Source organism: Setaria viridis, chromosome 2, assembly GCF_005286985.2.
Source record: "Setaria viridis chromosome 2, Setaria_viridis_v4.0, whole genome shotgun sequence".
NCBI lineage: Eukaryota > Viridiplantae > Streptophyta > Magnoliopsida > Poales > Poaceae > Setaria > Setaria viridis.
Window position 1 is genome coordinate 45,250,920 of NC_048264.2, and position 18,168 is coordinate 45,269,087.

At 47.9% G+C, this 18,168-nt stretch overlaps 4 protein-coding genes across 7 annotated transcripts; 3 read left to right on the top strand and 1 right to left on the bottom strand.

Moving 5' to 3' along the window:
- Positions 1 to 4,986: 4,986 nt before the first annotated feature.
- LOC117844686 (dirigent protein 5) lies at positions 4,987 to 5,758 on the top strand. Its single transcript, XM_034725439.2, has one exon. It carries the CDS (start codon positions 5,153 to 5,155, stop codon positions 5,756 to 5,758), a length of 606 nt encoding a protein of 201 aa, XP_034581330.1. The 5' UTR covers positions 4,987 to 5,152.
- Positions 5,759 to 9,482: 3,724 nt separating this feature from the next.
- On the top strand, positions 9,483 to 14,053 carry LOC117843068 (CBL-interacting protein kinase 21). Of its 2 annotated transcripts, XM_034723632.2 has the most exons (13): positions 9,499 to 9,701; positions 9,814 to 9,876; positions 11,476 to 11,547; positions 11,675 to 11,782; positions 11,890 to 11,970; positions 12,045 to 12,098; positions 12,215 to 12,340; positions 12,433 to 12,642; positions 12,738 to 12,839; positions 13,087 to 13,203; positions 13,291 to 13,362; positions 13,519 to 13,593; positions 13,710 to 14,053. In XM_034723632.2, exons 1-13 carry the CDS (start codon positions 9,552 to 9,554, stop codon positions 13,812 to 13,814), a joined length of 1,335 nt encoding a protein of 444 aa, XP_034579523.1. In that variant the 5' UTR covers positions 9,499 to 9,551; the 3' UTR covers positions 13,815 to 14,053. The 2 variants fall into 2 exon arrangements, with proteins under 2 accessions (XP_034579524.1, XP_034579523.1); XM_034723633.2 differs by lacking the exon at positions 12,738 to 12,839 and having other exon boundaries at positions 9,483 to 9,701.
- Positions 10,201 to 16,247, bottom strand: LOC117843066 (pentatricopeptide repeat-containing protein At5g50990). 2 transcript variants are annotated; one of them, XM_034723627.2, is made up of 2 exons: positions 14,055 to 16,247; positions 10,201 to 10,949 (listed from the first exon to the last, which is right to left on the bottom strand). In XM_034723627.2, exon 1 carries the CDS (start codon positions 16,117 to 16,119, stop codon positions 14,275 to 14,277), a length of 1,845 nt encoding a protein of 614 aa, XP_034579518.1. In that variant the 5' UTR covers positions 16,120 to 16,247; the 3' UTR covers positions 10,201 to 10,949; positions 14,055 to 14,274. The 2 variants fall into 2 exon arrangements, with proteins under 2 accessions (XP_034579518.1, XP_034579519.1); XM_034723628.2 differs by having other exon boundaries at positions 10,201 to 10,967.
- A 66-nt stretch (positions 16,248 to 16,313) lies between these two features.
- On the top strand, positions 16,314 to 17,741 carry LOC117843069 (uncharacterized). 2 transcript variants are annotated; one of them, XM_072291664.1, is made up of 7 exons: positions 16,314 to 16,485; positions 16,686 to 16,778; positions 16,981 to 17,016; positions 17,102 to 17,132; positions 17,244 to 17,270; positions 17,371 to 17,491; positions 17,581 to 17,741. In XM_072291664.1, exons 1-7 carry the CDS (start codon positions 16,420 to 16,422, stop codon positions 17,633 to 17,635), a joined length of 429 nt encoding a protein of 142 aa, XP_072147765.1. In that variant the 5' UTR covers positions 16,314 to 16,419; the 3' UTR covers positions 17,636 to 17,741. The 2 variants fall into 2 exon arrangements, with proteins under 2 accessions (XP_072147765.1, XP_034579525.1); XM_034723634.2 differs by lacking the exon at positions 16,981 to 17,016 and having other exon boundaries at positions 16,319 to 16,485.
- Positions 17,742 to 18,168: the final 427 nt, after the last annotated feature.

The following is an 18,168-nucleotide window of genomic DNA, read 5'->3' on the forward strand; positions in this document are numbered from 1 at the left end:
TTCTGGACAGAGAATTAGTATGGACAAAGAATTAGTATGGACAAGTTCTCAATTCATTTTGCGAAGGGCTGCAGATGGTCTCTTCGTGAGGTGATCAAGGGAGTACTTGATATACATAATGAATCTCTGAGTGAAAAATACCTGGGTATGCCGACAGACGTGGATGTTTCCATTAATGGGGCTTTCAAATACATTAAAGATCGTGTGTGGAAAAAGATCAAGGGTTGGCTGGAGCAGTGTTTGTCATCGGGTGGCAAAGAGGTACTGATTAAATCAGTTGCGCAGGCTATACCTACCTATTCGATTTGCTGCTTTAAGCTCCCTAGAGGTTTATGCCATCACATCAATAATTTATTGAGGAACTTCTGGTGGGGTAGCAAGGATGGAAAAAGGAAAATGTGTTGGGTCGCTTAGGATGAGATGATCAAACCAAAGTGCATGGGCGGCCTGGGCTTCAGGGATATTGAGCTGTTTAATCTTGCATTATTGGCGAAACAGGCATGGCACATCCTCATGGATGAGAGCTCGTTAAGTGCCTCAATTTTAAAAGCAGTTTACTTTCTAAATGTGGATTTATTATATGCTAATCTGGGGTCCCTCTCAGATATGGCAATCCATACTTGATGGCAGGGAAGTTCTGGAGCGGGGATTAATTAGGAGGATTGGAACTGGAGAATCAACACATATATGGAATATGAATTGGATTCCGGGAGCGAATTATCTTCACCCCATCAGGATGGACTTGACAGATCCTCCGCAAATGGTTAGCGGGTTGATAGATCACACGACAACCTCATGGGATGTCCAAAAGCTTCATGCTGTTTTCTATCCGTCTGATGTTGAGGCGATTCTGAATATACACCTTTGTACTCGGAGACAAGGGGATTTCTGGGCATGGCACCATAAAAAGAGGGGTATTTTCTTAGTTCGTTCAGCTTACAAGATGTTGGTTGTAAATAAAGAACGAGCTACAGCGTATCTAGAGAATATTGTTGGGAGATCAGATTTAAGGTCTAAGGAAAATGAATGGAAGTCGCTATGGCAGGTTAAGGTACCATCAAAGATACATGTGTTCTTGTGGAGGCTTGCTCATCACTCCTTGCCATCAAGTGATGTGCTGCACCATAGGAACATGGCTACTCGAAGCACCTGTTCGATCTGTAGTATGTCTGATTCTTGGAAGCACTCGTTGATAGAGTGTAATATGGTGAAATGCGTGTGGGCTCTGGAACGCGAGGAAATTACACAGCTGACGAGTGAAACTCAGGAGACTGAGTCTAGGGGATGGTTAGCGGCTATTATCAGCTCGCTAAAGCATGAGGATCTGATGAGGATGGTGGTCACTCTTTGGGCCATCTGGTATGCTCGCAGGAAGGCGATCCACGAGAGCTCTTTTTAGAGTTCTTTATCCACTCATTGTTTTGTGAACAATTTTATAGCTGGCCTAGAGATGATCAAGACGGTGTAGGCAGCGTCGGTGAGACGTACCCAAGGTGTTCCACCTCGGTGGATCCCTCCACCACCGAGCCTTGTAAAAATCAATGTCGATGCAGCCACTTCGAAGAATTCAAGCAAGGCAGTGGCGGCTGCCATTGCTAGGGACGTTGTAGAAAACTTTCTGGGAGCATCTGTGCTGGTGATTCATGGACTCTTAGATGCAGAGATCGTTGAGGATATTGCGTGCAGGGAAGGCTTGGCATTGTCGAGTGACCTCATGGTTCAACACTTCATGCTAACTTCGGACAATGTTAATGTGATCAAAGGAATCAAAGAGAAAGAAATAGTCGCTCATGGCCATATTATCATGGAGATAAAGGCTACAGCAGTGCAGTTTGGGACTGCTGATTTTATTCATTTTCGCTCCAATGTGGATGCTCACACCATCGTAAGGAGTACGATTTATACTGAGTTTGGTAGGCAAGTTTGGCTATTAAATTCGCCTCAAGGCGTTTTTAACTCTTATAACTATGTTGACAAATAAAGAGTTATACTAAAAAAAAGCTAATCATTCGTTCCTCTGATTCTTCTCTTGATCCCAGCTACTTGCTGCTGCTAACACCTTTGCGAACGCACGATCACCCGCTCCTCCAATTGAATGTTTACCGCTTGAGCAGTTGAGCTACAAGTTCCTGAGCTCTCTACTCCTTGAGTGGGCTGGGCGTGCGGCGTGCCGCTGACGCATGGCCTCTCTCTCCTCATCTGCGCACGAGTTAGATCAGCAGCCCCACCGAATTTGGATTTTTGTTCATCCATGCATACCACACCATGCTTAATTATATGATATTGTCTACAGAGAAAAGATAGGAGAGCTCAGTCAGGCCCGTACATTAGGCAGCACAACTGGAGCGATCGAGCCGGACCTCCAAAAATTAGGGGGCCCAACTTTTAGACTTTAACTAGAGGTTAAGAAGATATTGGTACGTAATATTCGCCCTTTAATCAATACTATAACATGAGTACCTAATTTCATATTGCAGTTCTTTGTATGCAAAAAGGTATGTAAATTATCTCGATTATTTGTATTTCACTACTATAGTATATATAGGCTCCCATTTCTTGGTTTGCTCCAGGGCCTCAAAATCTCCAGTACGGCCCTGAGCTCAGTTCACCGTCATCACCTTTTTTCCAAAAGTGGAATCGTTCCAAAGGAATCTCCGTTTGCTTTCACTCTCTATGTCCTACCTAGCTACATTTGCAGAAAAACAGCCTTCATCCTCAATAAAAATCTCAATTGCTTTTAGACCCGAGACTAAAGAGGTTTTAGTCTCGGATCTAAATTTTATAGTCCGTAGAGAAACCTTTAATCCCGATTGGTGCAACTGATCCTTTAGTCCCGATTGGTGTTACAAATCCAGACTAAAGTTCCGAGGGCTTACTAACCGAGCCTAAAGGGTCCCCCACGAGTTACTAAAAAAGGATTGCATCCCCTGCTTAGTTTTATGTGCTGTGTAGGTGAGATGGTAAGGAACCTACATGCGAGGCTTGAGGTCGTGGGTTCGAATCCTACACACCGCGCATACGCATATTTCGCGTGAAAAATCGTGTGACTTGTGAAAGACCTGGGACTTAGGCCCTGTTTGGCACAGCTCCACTCCTAAACTCCAGCAACTCCATCAAAAAATTCAGCCAAACACTCCAACTCCAAAACTCCATGGAGTTGCCAACTCCATGGAGCTGTAGTGCAAAGGGAGGTGGAGTTTTGGAGCACCTCTTTTGGTGCTCCAGAAATCTCTCTTTTGAACCTCCTCGTGGAGTTGGTGGGTAATTACCCACCAATACCACTCGTTATGGAAGAAAACGTTTCGTTCTATTCTGTTCCCGTTCTTTTTCCCCGTCCCGCGCCTCCCTCGGTCGTATCCTCTTCCATTCGGATTTGGGCACCGCCGGCCGCACCCCCCGCCGCTTCCCTCTGCTCCCTGCCGCCAGCCGTACCCCCTCCCGCCCCCGCCGTCGGCCGCACCTCCCGCCGCCGGCACCGAGCGCCCTCTCCGCCGCCGGACTGAGCGCCCTCTCCGCCGGACCGAGCGCCGCGGCGTTCCCCCAGGCCGCCTCGACGACCCCCCGCGCGCCTCGACGCCCCCCGCGCCTCAACCCCTTCGATTGAAGGTCCCCGCCGCCGGCCGCCCTAGACGTCGCCGCCGGCAGCCTTTGTCCGCCGCCGAAGCCCGCCGCCAGGAGCCTTCGTCCGCCGCCGGCCGCAGCGCCCGACCGCCGGCCGGAGCGCCCCGCCGCTGAAGGCCGCCGACAGCCGCCGCGCCCCGCCGCGCCCTGCCGCCGAAGGCCGCCGCCGGCCCCAGTGCCCCGCCGCCGAAGGCCGGCCACCGGGTTGGAGGAGATCCCCCCTGTTCAAAGGTACTTATATCCAAAGGCCCGCCGCCGGCCTTTGCGCCCCGCTGCTGAACCCCCCCCCCCCCCCCCCCGCCGGCCGCTGCGCCCCGAGGCCGCCCATCTCGCCCCGCCGCCGGCCACAGCGCCCCACCGTCGGTTCGTCCCGCCGCCGAAGATCCCTCGCCGCCCGTTCACAAGGTATGGTGATGGCGCGGACAGCGGCGGTGGCCGCGGCTCTACTCCTCATGTTTGCTTTGAGCTTACGCGAGGCATCAATGCGATGCTTGTAGACGGCCATTAAGATGTTGTACTAAGAAATGCTTTTGATCATATGAGATATTTGTGCTCATAAGTGAGAGATTGTCACTTCATTTGTAAGTCTAAAATAAAAGGAAGAAGATGGGATAGAAAGGATGACAAGTGGGGTTTCAATTGGGGGGCAACAATGGCAATCTACACTGAAATTGGTCTTTTTTGGAGCTGAGAGCACCCATCTAGCCAAACACCCCATTTTATTTCTGGAGTTTTGGAGTGGAGCTGGCTCCACCTGGAGTTCTGGAGTGGAGCAGCTCCACCCAGAGCTGGAGCCATGCCAAACAGGGCCTAAAAATCGTGTGGGGAGCCTCCTGGGACTTTAGAATATTTTTTTGGCGCAAAACCTTTAATCCCAATTAATTAGTTCTGGATAGAAAAATCAGGATATACGAGATTTCTTAATCGGGACAGACGACCGTTTTTCTACAAGTGTACTCATATTTCCCTGCACTGCAGTAGGTAAGCGTGCAAGTAATAACATAACAACGGCCGCAGTACGTACGTGTCTTACGTTCAGATCGTTCCATGTTCATGTGCTACTCGAGCCCTTTATTTATATATATATACACAACAATGTTTAATTGAACAGATCGATCGATCGTCATTGTATTTGTATACATAGTCGGCATGGCACCAAGCATCTACACTAGTTAAGAAATGTACACACATGACACTGAAATCATACCAACACACATAGATGCACGAAGTGCCAACGAAACAGTACTGCCGCCGCGCCAACCATGCATTTGTCCCTCTGAATTTTCTTCCCACCCATCTGACAACCCCTCACGGCCTCACCTTACTGGCTAGCTGCTAGCTGAACCAAACCGATTAACTCCACATCAACTGTACTACCCAATCCCACAACCAGCCCTATAAATAGAGGCAGGCATGCGTAAAAACTCCGAGCCCTCAACACAGCAAAGAATTACCAAGACTTACCTGCTCAACGTGTAGTTTAGCGTTCTAGTTTTATAGAGATCAGGGTTCACGTACTGATCGATTAACGATGCAAGCCCTGAAGCCATCGTCTTCCAAGCTCACCCTGATCGTTGCTAGTGTCGTGTTTCTTCTTGGGCTGGCAGGCGTCGCCCATGGTGGCAGGAGGCTCATCTCCAGCCACGACGACAACAAGCCGTGCAAGAAGATGACGGTCTACTACCACGACATCCTCTACAACGGGAGCAACAACACGGCGAACGCGACGTCGGCGGCGGTGACGAAGCCGTCGGCGGCGCTGAGCAGGTCCAACTGGAGCAACGGCACCTTCGTCGGCATGCTCGTGGTGTTCGACGACCTGGTGACGGAGGAGCAGGCGCTGGCGTCGGAGCCGGTGGCGCGCGCGCAGGGCTTCTACCTCTACGACAAGAAGGAGGCGTACAACGTGTGGATCGCCTTCACCCTCGTCTTCGACTCCAAGGCGTACAAGGGCACCCTCAACCTCATGGGTGCAGACCTCATGGCCGAGGAGACACGGGACCTCTCTGTCGTCGGTGGCACCGGTGATTTCTTCATGTCGCGGGGCGTCGCCACGCTGAGCACCAATGCCACCGAGGGTTACTTCTACTTCCGCCTCAAGATGGACATCAAGCTCTACGAGTGCTACGTCGCCTGAGATCAGATCTCACTACTCGCTCGTCTAAGAGTATACAGAGATGCACGGGTGTCTTCACTGATTAAGTGCAAGCATGTTTAGTTTTATGTGTTAAAATGTGGTTTTGATTTCATTTCTTGTTGTGATGGATTAGTTACACGTGTGTATGTTTACTAGTGTTATGTGTTGACATCATGCATGTTTAGTTTTATGTGTTATTGGGATGTGTGGTTTGGATTGATGCAATATGGGTGTGCTTGACTCACCATTATTCAATAAAAAGGAGGAGATGCGAATGCTTCTTACTATTAATTCTGAAATTGTGGTACACAATAGCTTCCACTATGCATTCCTCGAGTCAAATTTCAGTTAGCACCATTCTGAACAAGAACCTCAGCTAGCACCACATGTGTGAAATACCCGGGTTTTGCATTTGACGAATGAAATTCAGAACAAGTGTGAAATACATATGTGGGATTTCTTTTTGTTACATTTATTATACTTAACATGGTGGTTCAAACGGAATAAAAAAACTCACAGTTCAACAAAAAATGCATTTCAAGTTTAATTAAATAACTAATCACCCATCCATCCCATACACTCAATTTTTTTAAACGAACCGGCACGAGAGCTACCTATTATATTAAAATGGAGAAGAGGCCGACCGGAGGGTTACAACCTAGAAGAAGCTACAAAAGCTCCAAAACAAACGAACACAACTCATATTCTATTTATAAGCCTTGCTAAGTGCTTTGCACCAGCTAAAATCCATGATGCCGCTTCTTCCTTGATTCTTGTTGTGATCCTAAACGATAGTGCCTCCGAGCGATCAAAAATACGAGCGTTACGCTCTTTCCAGACCTCCCAGCAGGTATGTACACTCAAATTGTGCCACATGATTATGCAAATGAATGATTGGCTTGTTCTCCCAGTCCCACCTCATCTCGAAGTCATATAAGCTAAAACCTTATAAAAGATTCATAGGATTTGATGTACTCTCGCCTCTTTCCATCCACGGCTCACAACACGACCCAACTACGGCTGCATGTCAAAGTGGTAGGGTGTGAATGAAGGTTGTGCCATTTCCGGATCTGGCCCTCCAAAACACTCTCAATTTGTTTTTTTTTTTGAGAGAAACGTTCCCACAGCTTGACACAGGGGATCGCAGGATACGCTGGTCCACCATGCGTAGTGGCTCTCGTTTTTTTAGAGGAGGTATAAAAAAGTAGACAACTCGCGCAAACTTGCAAGAAAGGCAAGATTTGCAAAAACAAGTGGAGAGAAAAGGCTAGCTAACACGCACGAGGCCCAGTACGCGCGGGCCGGAAGCCGATCTTCCCGGCCCGTGGCTCCCGCTGTCCTTCCGCGTGGGCTGGTGGGACGGGTCCATGCGATGCGACCACGGGAAGTCGGGCGGTGGTGCTTGGGCTCGTCCGCAGGCAATTTTTTTTTTTTTTTTTTGAGGGCGGCTCGTGCTTCACGCGCGCCACGAGGCCCGCGCGCGCGTACGGTTATTGTTTTTATATTTACCTTAGCAACGACATCGGCCGGAGATCGTGCTGTGCATGCGTGCCTGCGTCGCTGAGGAAATTTTGAAGTCGCTGGTGATGCCACCGCCCGCGGTCACCGCACGTGTTCTGGCCTCGCGTCGCGCCCCCGGGCCGGCCGCTGCGGGAGCAGCTACCACCAGGCACCAGCTATAGCAATCGCCGCTGCTGCCGTGCCCAATCTCCGGAGAAACCGGCTGGCGGCAACGACGGCCCGGGGACGCGTCGATCGTCGCGACGCGGTCGGTCGATCCATCCGTCGATCTCCGTTCCGCTGCCGGTCCCCGCAATCCTCCTCCATCCAATTAATCCAGCCGCGCGCGGTGACCCGATCGCCAGACAGCTTCGCCTTCGCATCGCATGAACCAACCACCACCACCACCACGCCGTGGGGTCGTGCTCCCGTCCCACCCCCACCGCACGCGCGCGCGCGGGTGGTGAACGCTCTCGGGATCGATGCCGACGGCCGGACCCCGGGACGGATGGCGACCGGCATGCCCGCCACCGCGACGCGAATTATATATGTCGATCCCCGATCCGGCCACCACTGTTAGGCCATCACGCGGCGGCACGAGATTTTAATTCCGCCTTGCTCTGTTCCTGTGGTGCTGGGGAGGCAGATTTAAAACTGGCGGTCTGGAACTTGGCCGAAGATAGGATCGGAGCAGCGCTAGCCGCGCACCAATTGAAAAAGGTCGTTTGCTTTGCAGCAAATTAAAAGGAATGGTTACAGTACAGGCTCTTGCTACCACCACGTAACGCTAGCACCCTAGCTACCGTATAATCAATCATTGCTGTGCACGTATGAAATGTGGATGTCGAAATGTGCTGAACCCTATCTGGTCAAGAAACCCCGCCTAGATCGCGAACGAATCAAAACGCAGATGAGCATGCATGGTCTTTCACATCATCATCATCGTCACTACAATGATGAGCAAAGACGAAAACTAACACGATGTTCTACAGCCAATTTGCCAAGTCACAGCAAAGTGCATGGCCCAGTGAAAGCTAATTAACGTGCGCGCCAAACATGTATGTAATCAGCAGTAGTCTTATACTCTTATACAAGAGAGTTGAAAAGATCAAACGCCAGCTTTTCTTATCCACATCTTTACGTTATGAAAAAAAATGAAACAAATAATGGCGGAATAACCCTCACATCACTATCGACCTAGTAAGCCAAAAAAACAGTCAATAATCAAGGGTACTCCTTCCATTCCAAATTGTAAGTCATTCCAAGAATCTTGGAGAGTCAAAGTATCTCAAGTTTGACTAAATTTATATGATAATATAATAACATTTATGATGTCAACTAAGTATCATTAGATTCTTTATCAATTATATTTTCATAGTATATCTATTTGATGTCATAAATCTTTATATTTTTCTCTATAATTTTGGTCAAACTTAAGATATTTTGACTCTTGAAAATTCTTAAAATGACTTACAATTTGGAACGGAAGGAGTACGCAATATTCTGAGTACGCAATATTCTGAAGCAAAGAGCGAGATCCGACGAGATACAACGCAAGCTGCTGGTGAAAGCAACTCATCAAACAAATGGGCAATTCGCAGTCTTATACAATAATAGAGTTTCGAACGATCATATACCCCACCTCATCTTCCTCTTATCCATATTTTTCGCATTTATCTTCTTGGAGACTGACCGACCGATCCACATCTCTCCGGCCATTAGCGAAACCAAAACCAACTACACGAACCAAAGGATTTTTTTTTAAAAAAAATGATTTCGCCTCCCCCAAATCATGAAAAGAACACCATCATGATCCGGACCAGTTTTCCTCATAAAATAAAATGCAAGGAAAGGGGGAAAAAAGGGGGCCAAGACAAGTACTAGCACACGGACGCTAGAATATTATTGAGAGGCGGGTCCCGGCCCGGTCGCCGTCGTCCCCTGCTACCGAGACACACCCCCAATCGCCATCGTATAAACCCGCTTGGCTCGACGCCGCTAGCTTCCCTCCATATCCCAGCCAAGTCCCCTTCTTCAGACTCCACCTAACGTTACACCGGCCGGTCAGCCTCCAGTCCACCACCGCGCTCGACGTCTCGACGCTTCCACCCGCCGAGGGCCGGGCGCCGCACAGCCTCAAGTTCCCCGCGCGGGCGCGCGAGAGCGTCTTCGAGCCTCGCCCCGGCCCTTACACCCGCCGCGAGGTAGGGAGCTAGCTCCGGCGTCGACGCCCGTTCGTACGCACGGCACCGGGGCCGGGCGAGGGCGGCGCGGCACGGCGGGCGGCGGAGGAATGCGGATGGGGAAGTACGAGATGGGGCGGACGCTCGGGGAGGGCCACTTCGGCAAGGTGAGGCTGGCGCGCCACGCCGAGACGGGCCGCGCCTTCGCCATCAAGATCCTCGACCGCCAGCGCATCCTCGCCATGAAGATCGACGAGCAGGTGCGTGTCCTGTTTGGTCGATGGCGATCGATTCCCTCTCAGCCCCGCTCTTTTCCTCCGATCGATCCTTTGCTCACCCAAGTTCTTCCGGTGCTGGGGATGGCCGGCGCAGATAAAGAGGGAGATCGCCACGCTGAAGCTGCTCAAGCACCCCAACGTCGTCCGGCTCTACGAGGTCAACCACCCTCACATCCTCCCCTCTCAAGATTCCTGCCCGTTCTTGAAGATTCCTGCCTGTTTCTTAGATTATATTTCATGCCGTTCTTTCCTGCTGAACTGAATTAAAAAAATACTGTTCTTGGATGGGGAAGAAGAAGGGGATGGGTAGTTTGGGCAATTAATTTGCGTGCGCCGCTGATGGCAACTTGGCAAGCAAGCAGCTCTACCGTGCCGTTGAACTTGGCGAGTTGCGTGTGAACCTCGAGGCTGCGGCCAAACATAGAAAAATCAGGCCGCAGCCCAGTCGTCTATACTCTTGTTTAAATGTTTCGCCGAAAAATAATCAGAGAAGCTTCTTTGAATAACATTATAGTCTCCATATGTTTAGTAAAAGTAATGCCACTTTCAGTTTCCTTTCCTTGACTTGGACACCCACGTTAAACAAAGAAACACATGGACGCCCTAAAGGACCTGCCGAAGTACAAAATTTCCACCCAACTCAACCAAAATCACCCAACCCAATTAAGCTCCGACTGCCCAACAAAGAGGCCCCACCTGTTGCATTCCAAGAATGATTTCTTTCCTTGTGGCTCTTATTTTTAATTTTATTGTACTTCATCCGGGTCTATTTCCAGTTGGTGCAGTGCAGACTTGTTGTATCAATTTTTTTTCAACGAAAACTTGGCTGTACCAATAATTCAAGAAAAAGATCCCGCCATGAAAACAAACCTCCGGGATGTCACGTCTCGGATCCTCCAAATCTGCTGACGGCCATCGGGCGCTCTTGCAGACGACGAGATCATCATCGTGTGCGAGGGTTGTCTGCACCCGAGGATCACGTGAGATCCCAGCCGTCAGACCTGATGATCCGATGGCGGCTGTTCCTCCCAGCACGCCACACCGAGATGAACGAGATAGCGACGGAGTTTTCTTGTCCTGAGGGTTGCCTGGTTACCTGTACGAAGTCCGGAAGCCAGCTAGTGGATAAAATGGCTTTTCACTTGTAGAAGTGGCGTGCACGGTCCCAATAATTGGATGCGCTGCGTCACCCACTCATCCTCTCTGCATTTCTTCAGGCAGCTTTTGGTCCTGCAAGGCAAAAGAAGGCTGCACAGCATGAGCCCACTGTTTCACATATGCATCTTGGGGCGTCATGGTCTCACTCCCACATCGCCAAGAATTTCATACAATAACGTATAGGTGAAGTGTTAATCAGAGTAACAAATGAATGTGTTTGGTTCACTGACTGATTTCATTAGTGGGTGATGTCCATGTCAAGCTTTGCTTCCTGCTAGAGAAATACGTATTAGAAAACGATGCCTGCCTGCTTTGGTAATTGCCGGCAGACCGATGTGGTAGTGACTCGGCCGGTATTTTAGATAGACAAGGCCAAAAGCTTTCTAGGCTGGGAAAAGTTGTTTTAACTTCTAGAAGTAAGACCATTGTTATGATAAGGGCGAAAGGGTTAGATAAGGGCATCCTTTATTGACAAGGACTACACCGAGTAATAGTCTATACTAAAATTGGCACTAGATTAAAGTATAGAGTTCTACAAGAACATAGCAGTAATTCATCCGTTTCAGAAATGGACTGAACCTTACCTTTTCTTGTGCAGGTTTCAGCAAGCAAAACAAAAATATACATGGTCCTTGAGTATGTAAATGGAGGAGAATTATTTGACAAAATCGTAAGGATTCGGCCCCTTAACTGTAAACTAGTCATGATGCATTGTGAACCAATGGAGCCAATTCTTCAATACGGTTTCTACTTTCTAATGCATATCGGACTCAATCTGTGAACTGTGATACATGTAGGCATTGAAGGGTAAGCTGACAGAGAAGGAAGGGAGAAAACTATTCCAGCAGCTAATCGATGCCGTAGGCTATTGCCACGAGAAGGGGGTTTATCATAGGGATCTCAAGGTAATCACTAACCTAGCGTTTGAGACTTGATATTTTCTGATACCATGCAATGATGGAAATAGTAAACAGATTCCATCATTAAGACCTTTCTTCTGAACCTTTTGCAGCCAGAGAATGTCCTTGTTGATGCGAAAGGAAACATAAAGGTATCTGATTTCGGACTAAGTGCACTTCCACAAAATCAACGGGTACAGCATTTTCTCTAACATCAAATCAATCTCAATCATTTTTTCTGTGCCTAAAATGATGGCTCTTTTTCCAGAAAGATGGTTTGTTGCATACCACATGTGGCAGCCCTAACTACATAGCCCCTGAGGTACGACCTAAGCACTATTTGTTTAGGGTTTAGGGACGCATGGTTCCATCATTACTATCTACTTCAGTTTTGATTGGTGCACATGGAAGAGGGAACACTGACAGTGGTACTTTTAGGTCCTTCTGAACAAAGGTTATGATGGCTCGATGGCTGATATATGGTCCTGTGGTGTTATTCTATATGTAATGCTTACAGGGAATCTTCCATTTGACGACCAAAATGTGGTTGTCCTTTATCAGAAGGTATAGAACAAGGAATGAAGCATTACAGGAACATATTTGGCTAATTCCATTTGATGCAACCATATCTCAGTGTGATATTTATTTGTTCTTAGATTCTGAAGGGGAATGCTCACATTCCAAAGTGGCTCTCACAAGGTGCCCAAGATATACTGCGAAAAATTCTGGATCCTAACCCAATTACCCGCATAGATGTGGATGGAATAAGGGCACATGATTGGTTCAAGCAAGGTTATACTCCTGCTGTGCCATTTACTGATGATGAAGATATCAGCATGGATGAAGGCAGCTTAAATGTGACTGAGGTAACCTATGTGAGCTTTACTTATATTTTTATAGTACCATGTTTTAGGATTTTAGCAGAGTGGTAAAGTCTGAAATTTGTCTGTGTTTTCTGAAGCATAATGGCATTCAAGACAACATAGCAATCAACCAAATCAATGCTTTCCAGCTCATTGGGATGTCCTCCTGCCTTGATTTATCTGGATTTTTTGAGAAAGAGGTTAGCTCAACATTTGTTTCAATTTAATTTTTAGCGTGTTTTAATTTCCTTGCATTTAGTTGGAAGGGTCCCAATTGAGATGGTAATAATGCTAAAAGATATATGGAAAGAATAACAGCCAGGAACCAGAAATTGACAACTACGTGTCAATATTGAGCATTAATACTGTTAAGACTCTAGAGATGTAGATGTTTTTCATTGTTGTTATGACCTTCCACTAAAGTCAGGCATGAAACTTGAAATGCAGGATGCTTCGGAAAGGAAAATCAGATTTGCATCAAATCATTCCCCAGCTTATTTATTTGAGAAGATTGGGAGCATCGTCAGAAAAATGGGTTTCCAAGTACATAAGAGCAATGGCAAGGTAAGTGATCTCCTAATGTATCTATGGACTTCTGGTTCTATGTGTTCAGAATCAGCACGTTGAGAATCATATTATCATGTCCTGCAGCTAAAAGTGATCCAAGATTGCAAGGGATCAGCAAATTCCAGAGGGAAAGAATCATTATTAATTTCTGCGGAGGTATTTATATTACATAACAGATTCATAGTTTAAAAATAATTTAATGCAGCTGTCTTAGAATGGTGCCTAGTGTGTTCCTATCAGACATTTCTTGTTTCTTTTTTATGATGTTTCTACTTGACATTCTTATTCTAAACACTGGTATTATGATTCCAGGTGTTTGAGATCAATGAATCTCTTTATGTTGTCGAGCTAAAGAAGTCATCTGGAGACTGCTCCCTGTACAGAAAGGTATTGCTCCCTCCCTTGACTATCCTGTATTTGAAAGGCTTGAATTTGTTACTGGTCATTTCATTTTTATCAAATATTTTATTCATTGTGTCTGTCATCTTGTTTCAATGATGCAGTTGTGTGAGACGCTCTCAGAGGACTTGGGCATATGCAAAAGCCAGCAACTTTTAAAGCAAGATTCTATTAAACAAGAAATAGGTAGATATAATAGTAGCTTTTAACAAAAAGCCCCCTGCTAACTAAGCAGTAGACAGAAACTAACAAAAACAATATACTGAATTTAAAAAACAGTATATTGGCCACGCACCTATTACAAGTGTGCGTTCTTATGCCTTTTGTCATGAATCTAGCCTTTAGAGGCTTAGATCACAACAAATTGGCAACTGACATGTATGGAATTTCTCCTAATGGATAATATGATGTAAACGAGTAAACTATACATATAAGGGTTTCTGAGTTACCTGGTCCCTTTGTTTCTCTTATATATTGATACTGGAATGTAAGATTCTTTCCTTCTGAAGCCCCTGACTGACTTTCACGACTCAAGAAAGAGATTATGATATGCTGTTACTTCGAATGAAGTCCTTTCAGATGCATGTTCAACTAAAGGAACTCTCAAGCTCTTGGATATAAGATAACGGCTCCTGCACAGTGCAGTTGTTTTGGTACAAGTTTGTGGCTTCACCAGTAGTCCTTGCATGAGCATTGTCCTTCACTGAAATGGTGGAAACGGTTACGGTCTCTAATGATTAACTTGCGATTGTATACCAAGGAAATAAGCTTAATAGCTGAATGGCAGTCTTCACAAGCTCTGAGATTCTTTGTTACTCGGAGAGTTGACCCTGCAGGAGAGGTTAGCAGACCAAAAGCAATGGCCAACTTCTCACTATGTTCAGCCAATGCACGCTCCTTAGATTGCTCATCAATGTCTTGCAAGACTAAGCCTGTCATTGGCCTATATCCGGCTTGTCTTAAGCGATCCATCATCTCTTCCAGCATTTTGTAGATCTCCTTGGACATTGGATGTGATCTATCGCCAGAAACAAACTCATGAATTGTGTTCTGCCACTCAATCGAGCTTCTTCCAGGAATTCTCTGAATGTTCTCCCTCCTAAGCATGGTCCTCATCTCTGCAACACCTTCCCACGAATTTGCTTGTGCATATATGTTTGACAGTAAGACATAGTGCCCGTCGGCATGAGGATCCAATACTCGCAGTTTAGCCATAGCTTCCTCTGCAACTTCTACATTCTTATAGATGCGACAAGCCCCAAGAAGTGCCCTCCATATAACTGCATCTGGCTCAAATGGCATGTCCCTGATGAGTTGCCTTGCCTCCTCAATATGACCTGATCGCCCCAAAAGATCGACCATGCATCCATAGTGCTCAACTTTTGGTGCTACACCATGCACTGCACTCATTGAGCTGAAATACTTCTTGCCATCACTGACGAGACCAAGATGAGTGCAGGCTATAAGAACTCCAATGAAGGTAATCTCATTTGGTGGCAATCCTTCTGATACCATCCTTGAGAACAAGCCGAGAGCATCATGGCCAAGCCCATGATTGGCCAACCCAATGATCATCGAGCTCCAAGTCAGCACATCCTTTGCTGGCATAGAGTGGAACACTCTCAGTGAATTCTCGATGTCACCGCACTTGGCATACATGTCGATAAGAGCAGTCCCAAGCTTGACATCCACCTCAATCCCGTTCCTCTCTACAAACTGATGCATCTCTACACCAACGGCCAGCGCCCCCATGTCTCCACACGCGGAGAGCACGCTCACCATGGTGATGCAGTCTGGGGTGACACGGGCCGCACACATTTCTCGCCACAGCTCCAGCGCCTCCTTGGACCGCCGACCTTTGGTGTATGCTGACATCATCGAGCTCCAGGAGAAGGCGTCCCTGTCATCCATCCCGTCGAATATCACCCTTGCCATGGAGACGTCTCCCTTCACCGCGTACCCGTGGATCATCGTGTTCCATGAGACCATGTCTCTGTCGCGCATTCCGTCGAACACCTTTCTCGCCTCCACAACCTCGCCGCGCGCAACGTATGCCGCGAGCATGACGTTGCAGAGGAACACGTCCCTGCGCGGCGACTCGTCGAACGCGGCGCGCGCGAGGTCCGCGCGCCCGGATTTGGCGTAGGCCTCGACGAGCGCGGTGCGCACGAAGAGGTCGGCGGCGGCGAAGCCGGACTTGAGCGCGCACGCGTGGAGGGACGCGGCGCGGAGGCTGATGCGGAGCGTGGCCGGCACGGATCCCGAGACCGCAGCGGTGGCCTGCAGCGCGAGTGAGAGGGAGAAGGAGTTGCCGAGGAGGCGAGGCGCCCGCGGCAGCAGCGAGCGGAGGAGGAGGAGGGCTTGCAGTGGGAGGCACGCGCGGAGGTAGCCGCGCATCGCGGTGGTGACGAGGAACGCGTCCGGGCACGCCGACTTGACGAGGCGCGCGTGCGCGGCCAGGTGCTCCGGCCGCGGCGCCGCCACCGCTCCACCTCCACCGCCCCGCACGCGCATCGCGCGAGAGAGCTCGCGTCGCGAGGCGTTCGAGTTTTGCAGCGGCGGGACCGCGGGAGAAGGGAAACCGCGCGGGCTTCCTGCTACTCTCAGTCATAGGGAGGGTTCTGGCCGTCGGATCGGCGGACGGGAGATCTGACGGCTGATGAGATGCCACCGCGGCGTCCGGGGGGCAGCAAAGCTCGTGGAATGGCTCTCGCCGCTCGATTCGTACGCGACTCGCGAGCCTTCTCCACCGACCTGACACCTGACCAGGCAACGCCTCGCCGCCGCCGCCGGAGACGGGGCCGGCGCGGCACGATGAGGAGCAGCGAGGCCATGGAGCTCCTGGGCTTCCCTCCCTACTCCCGGCCGTCCCCTTCCGAGGTCCGCCCTTGATTCCCATCTTTCTCTGTGCTCCTCCGCGAATGCGATTCAGCCTGAACTGCTCCTGGTTGCGTAGTCGCTGCTCCGCCAATTTCTGAGCTGATTCTGGTAGATTTTGGTCAAAGAGGGCGAAGGTTGAGGAGATTTTGCCTGTACGCTTCCGAATTTTTCAGTTTGTACTCTTCATCTTTACGATGCAGGTAAAGGCTGCGTATAGAAGAATGGTCATGGAGTCTCATCCCGATCGTGTCCCAACGCATCTGAAATCTCAGGCTGAGTTAAAATTCAAGGAGGTAAGGTAAATTTTTAGCAAAGAGCTTAATACCACCATGTACGTTCGTCAATATTGCTTGCTATTGTTCATCCTGAAACTGTTTGCTTCATTCTCATCTGCACTTATGATTTGAGCATTATAGCAAGCATCGCTGCCAGTTTTATATGCTATTCTAGTATCTATAGGATTCTTTAACTGACCAACAAGGCATTTCTGATCAGAGATGGTCCATATTGATATGTCCACATAGACATCAGGTATATTGCACAAGCAATTGTAGTGCATTCCTAGCTTTGGTTTTTCCTCCCCTGTACTTACAAAACATGTGTTTATACTTCGCAGATATCAGAAGCATATTCTTGTTTGAAGGATGGTATGTTCTTACTCGGATAATCACTACTTGCTTTGAGAAAACTAGAGGCAGTAAGTTGCTTACTGTGGTATGATGTTCCCTGATGAGTTGTATCTCCTCCATCGTTTGCAGGAAGAAGATCAGGGAGTAGGATGGAAGGTAAACTCGATTGCATTACGAAAACCATTCACACAATCTATATAGCTAATGAGCTTTTTTTTTTCCCGACCAAACCTAATGAGATATATCATTCACACAGTACATGTTATGAGGTCTGGTGTTCCAACTGGATACGGAAGATCAAATAAAGCACTGGTTAAAGCACCATTTCTACTCATAATGTTTGCAGCAGTTTCTTTTGGTGCCTTCAGCGCCTCAAGGTAAGACACACTTAGAATTTTTTCCATTTTGTTTTTCTTAGCACATTCTTTCTTACCTAATTGATGAAATCGTTTTTGGATTTATGAAGAGCGTATCAACGGCAAAAGGAACTCTGTTCCTCTCAGAACCCCTTTCTACCATAGAGGAAAACCATTGTACTGTGTCTATATTCATAGGCAAGAAGAGTATCTTACATTGTACAGATGTAAACAAGTCACACACTGAATAAAAGCAAACTTTCGTGCGTTATGACTTTGTTGTTCCCGAGCATGTGAAATCATATGGTTTTGGCTTTCTAATTTCGTCTGACTTTGCTGTTTCTTGTTGCTATCTTCAATGGTTGACCTTTCTTTTGAAATTGCTCCATGGGCAAGCATTCTTTATGTTGAACTGTTGGGTGTCATGGCAGATAGACAAGGTTGTACAGTTTATTGATCAAAGGAACTGTCAGAATGTGCCTTCAACAAAAGCTGCTTTCAGAATTCAGACATACCCATCTGTTAAGACTACGGAAGGGTTTCAACTAGTCGTTTCAGATTATGATATGCTCTGGTGCAAGATAAGTGTATGGGATATATGAACCAATGTAAAACCTGTTAATTGCATACGCTGTGTCGAAGCACAGCCACAAAATACAGACGTGAAGCATCTCGCAGAAACGTAGTGATTCTAAGTT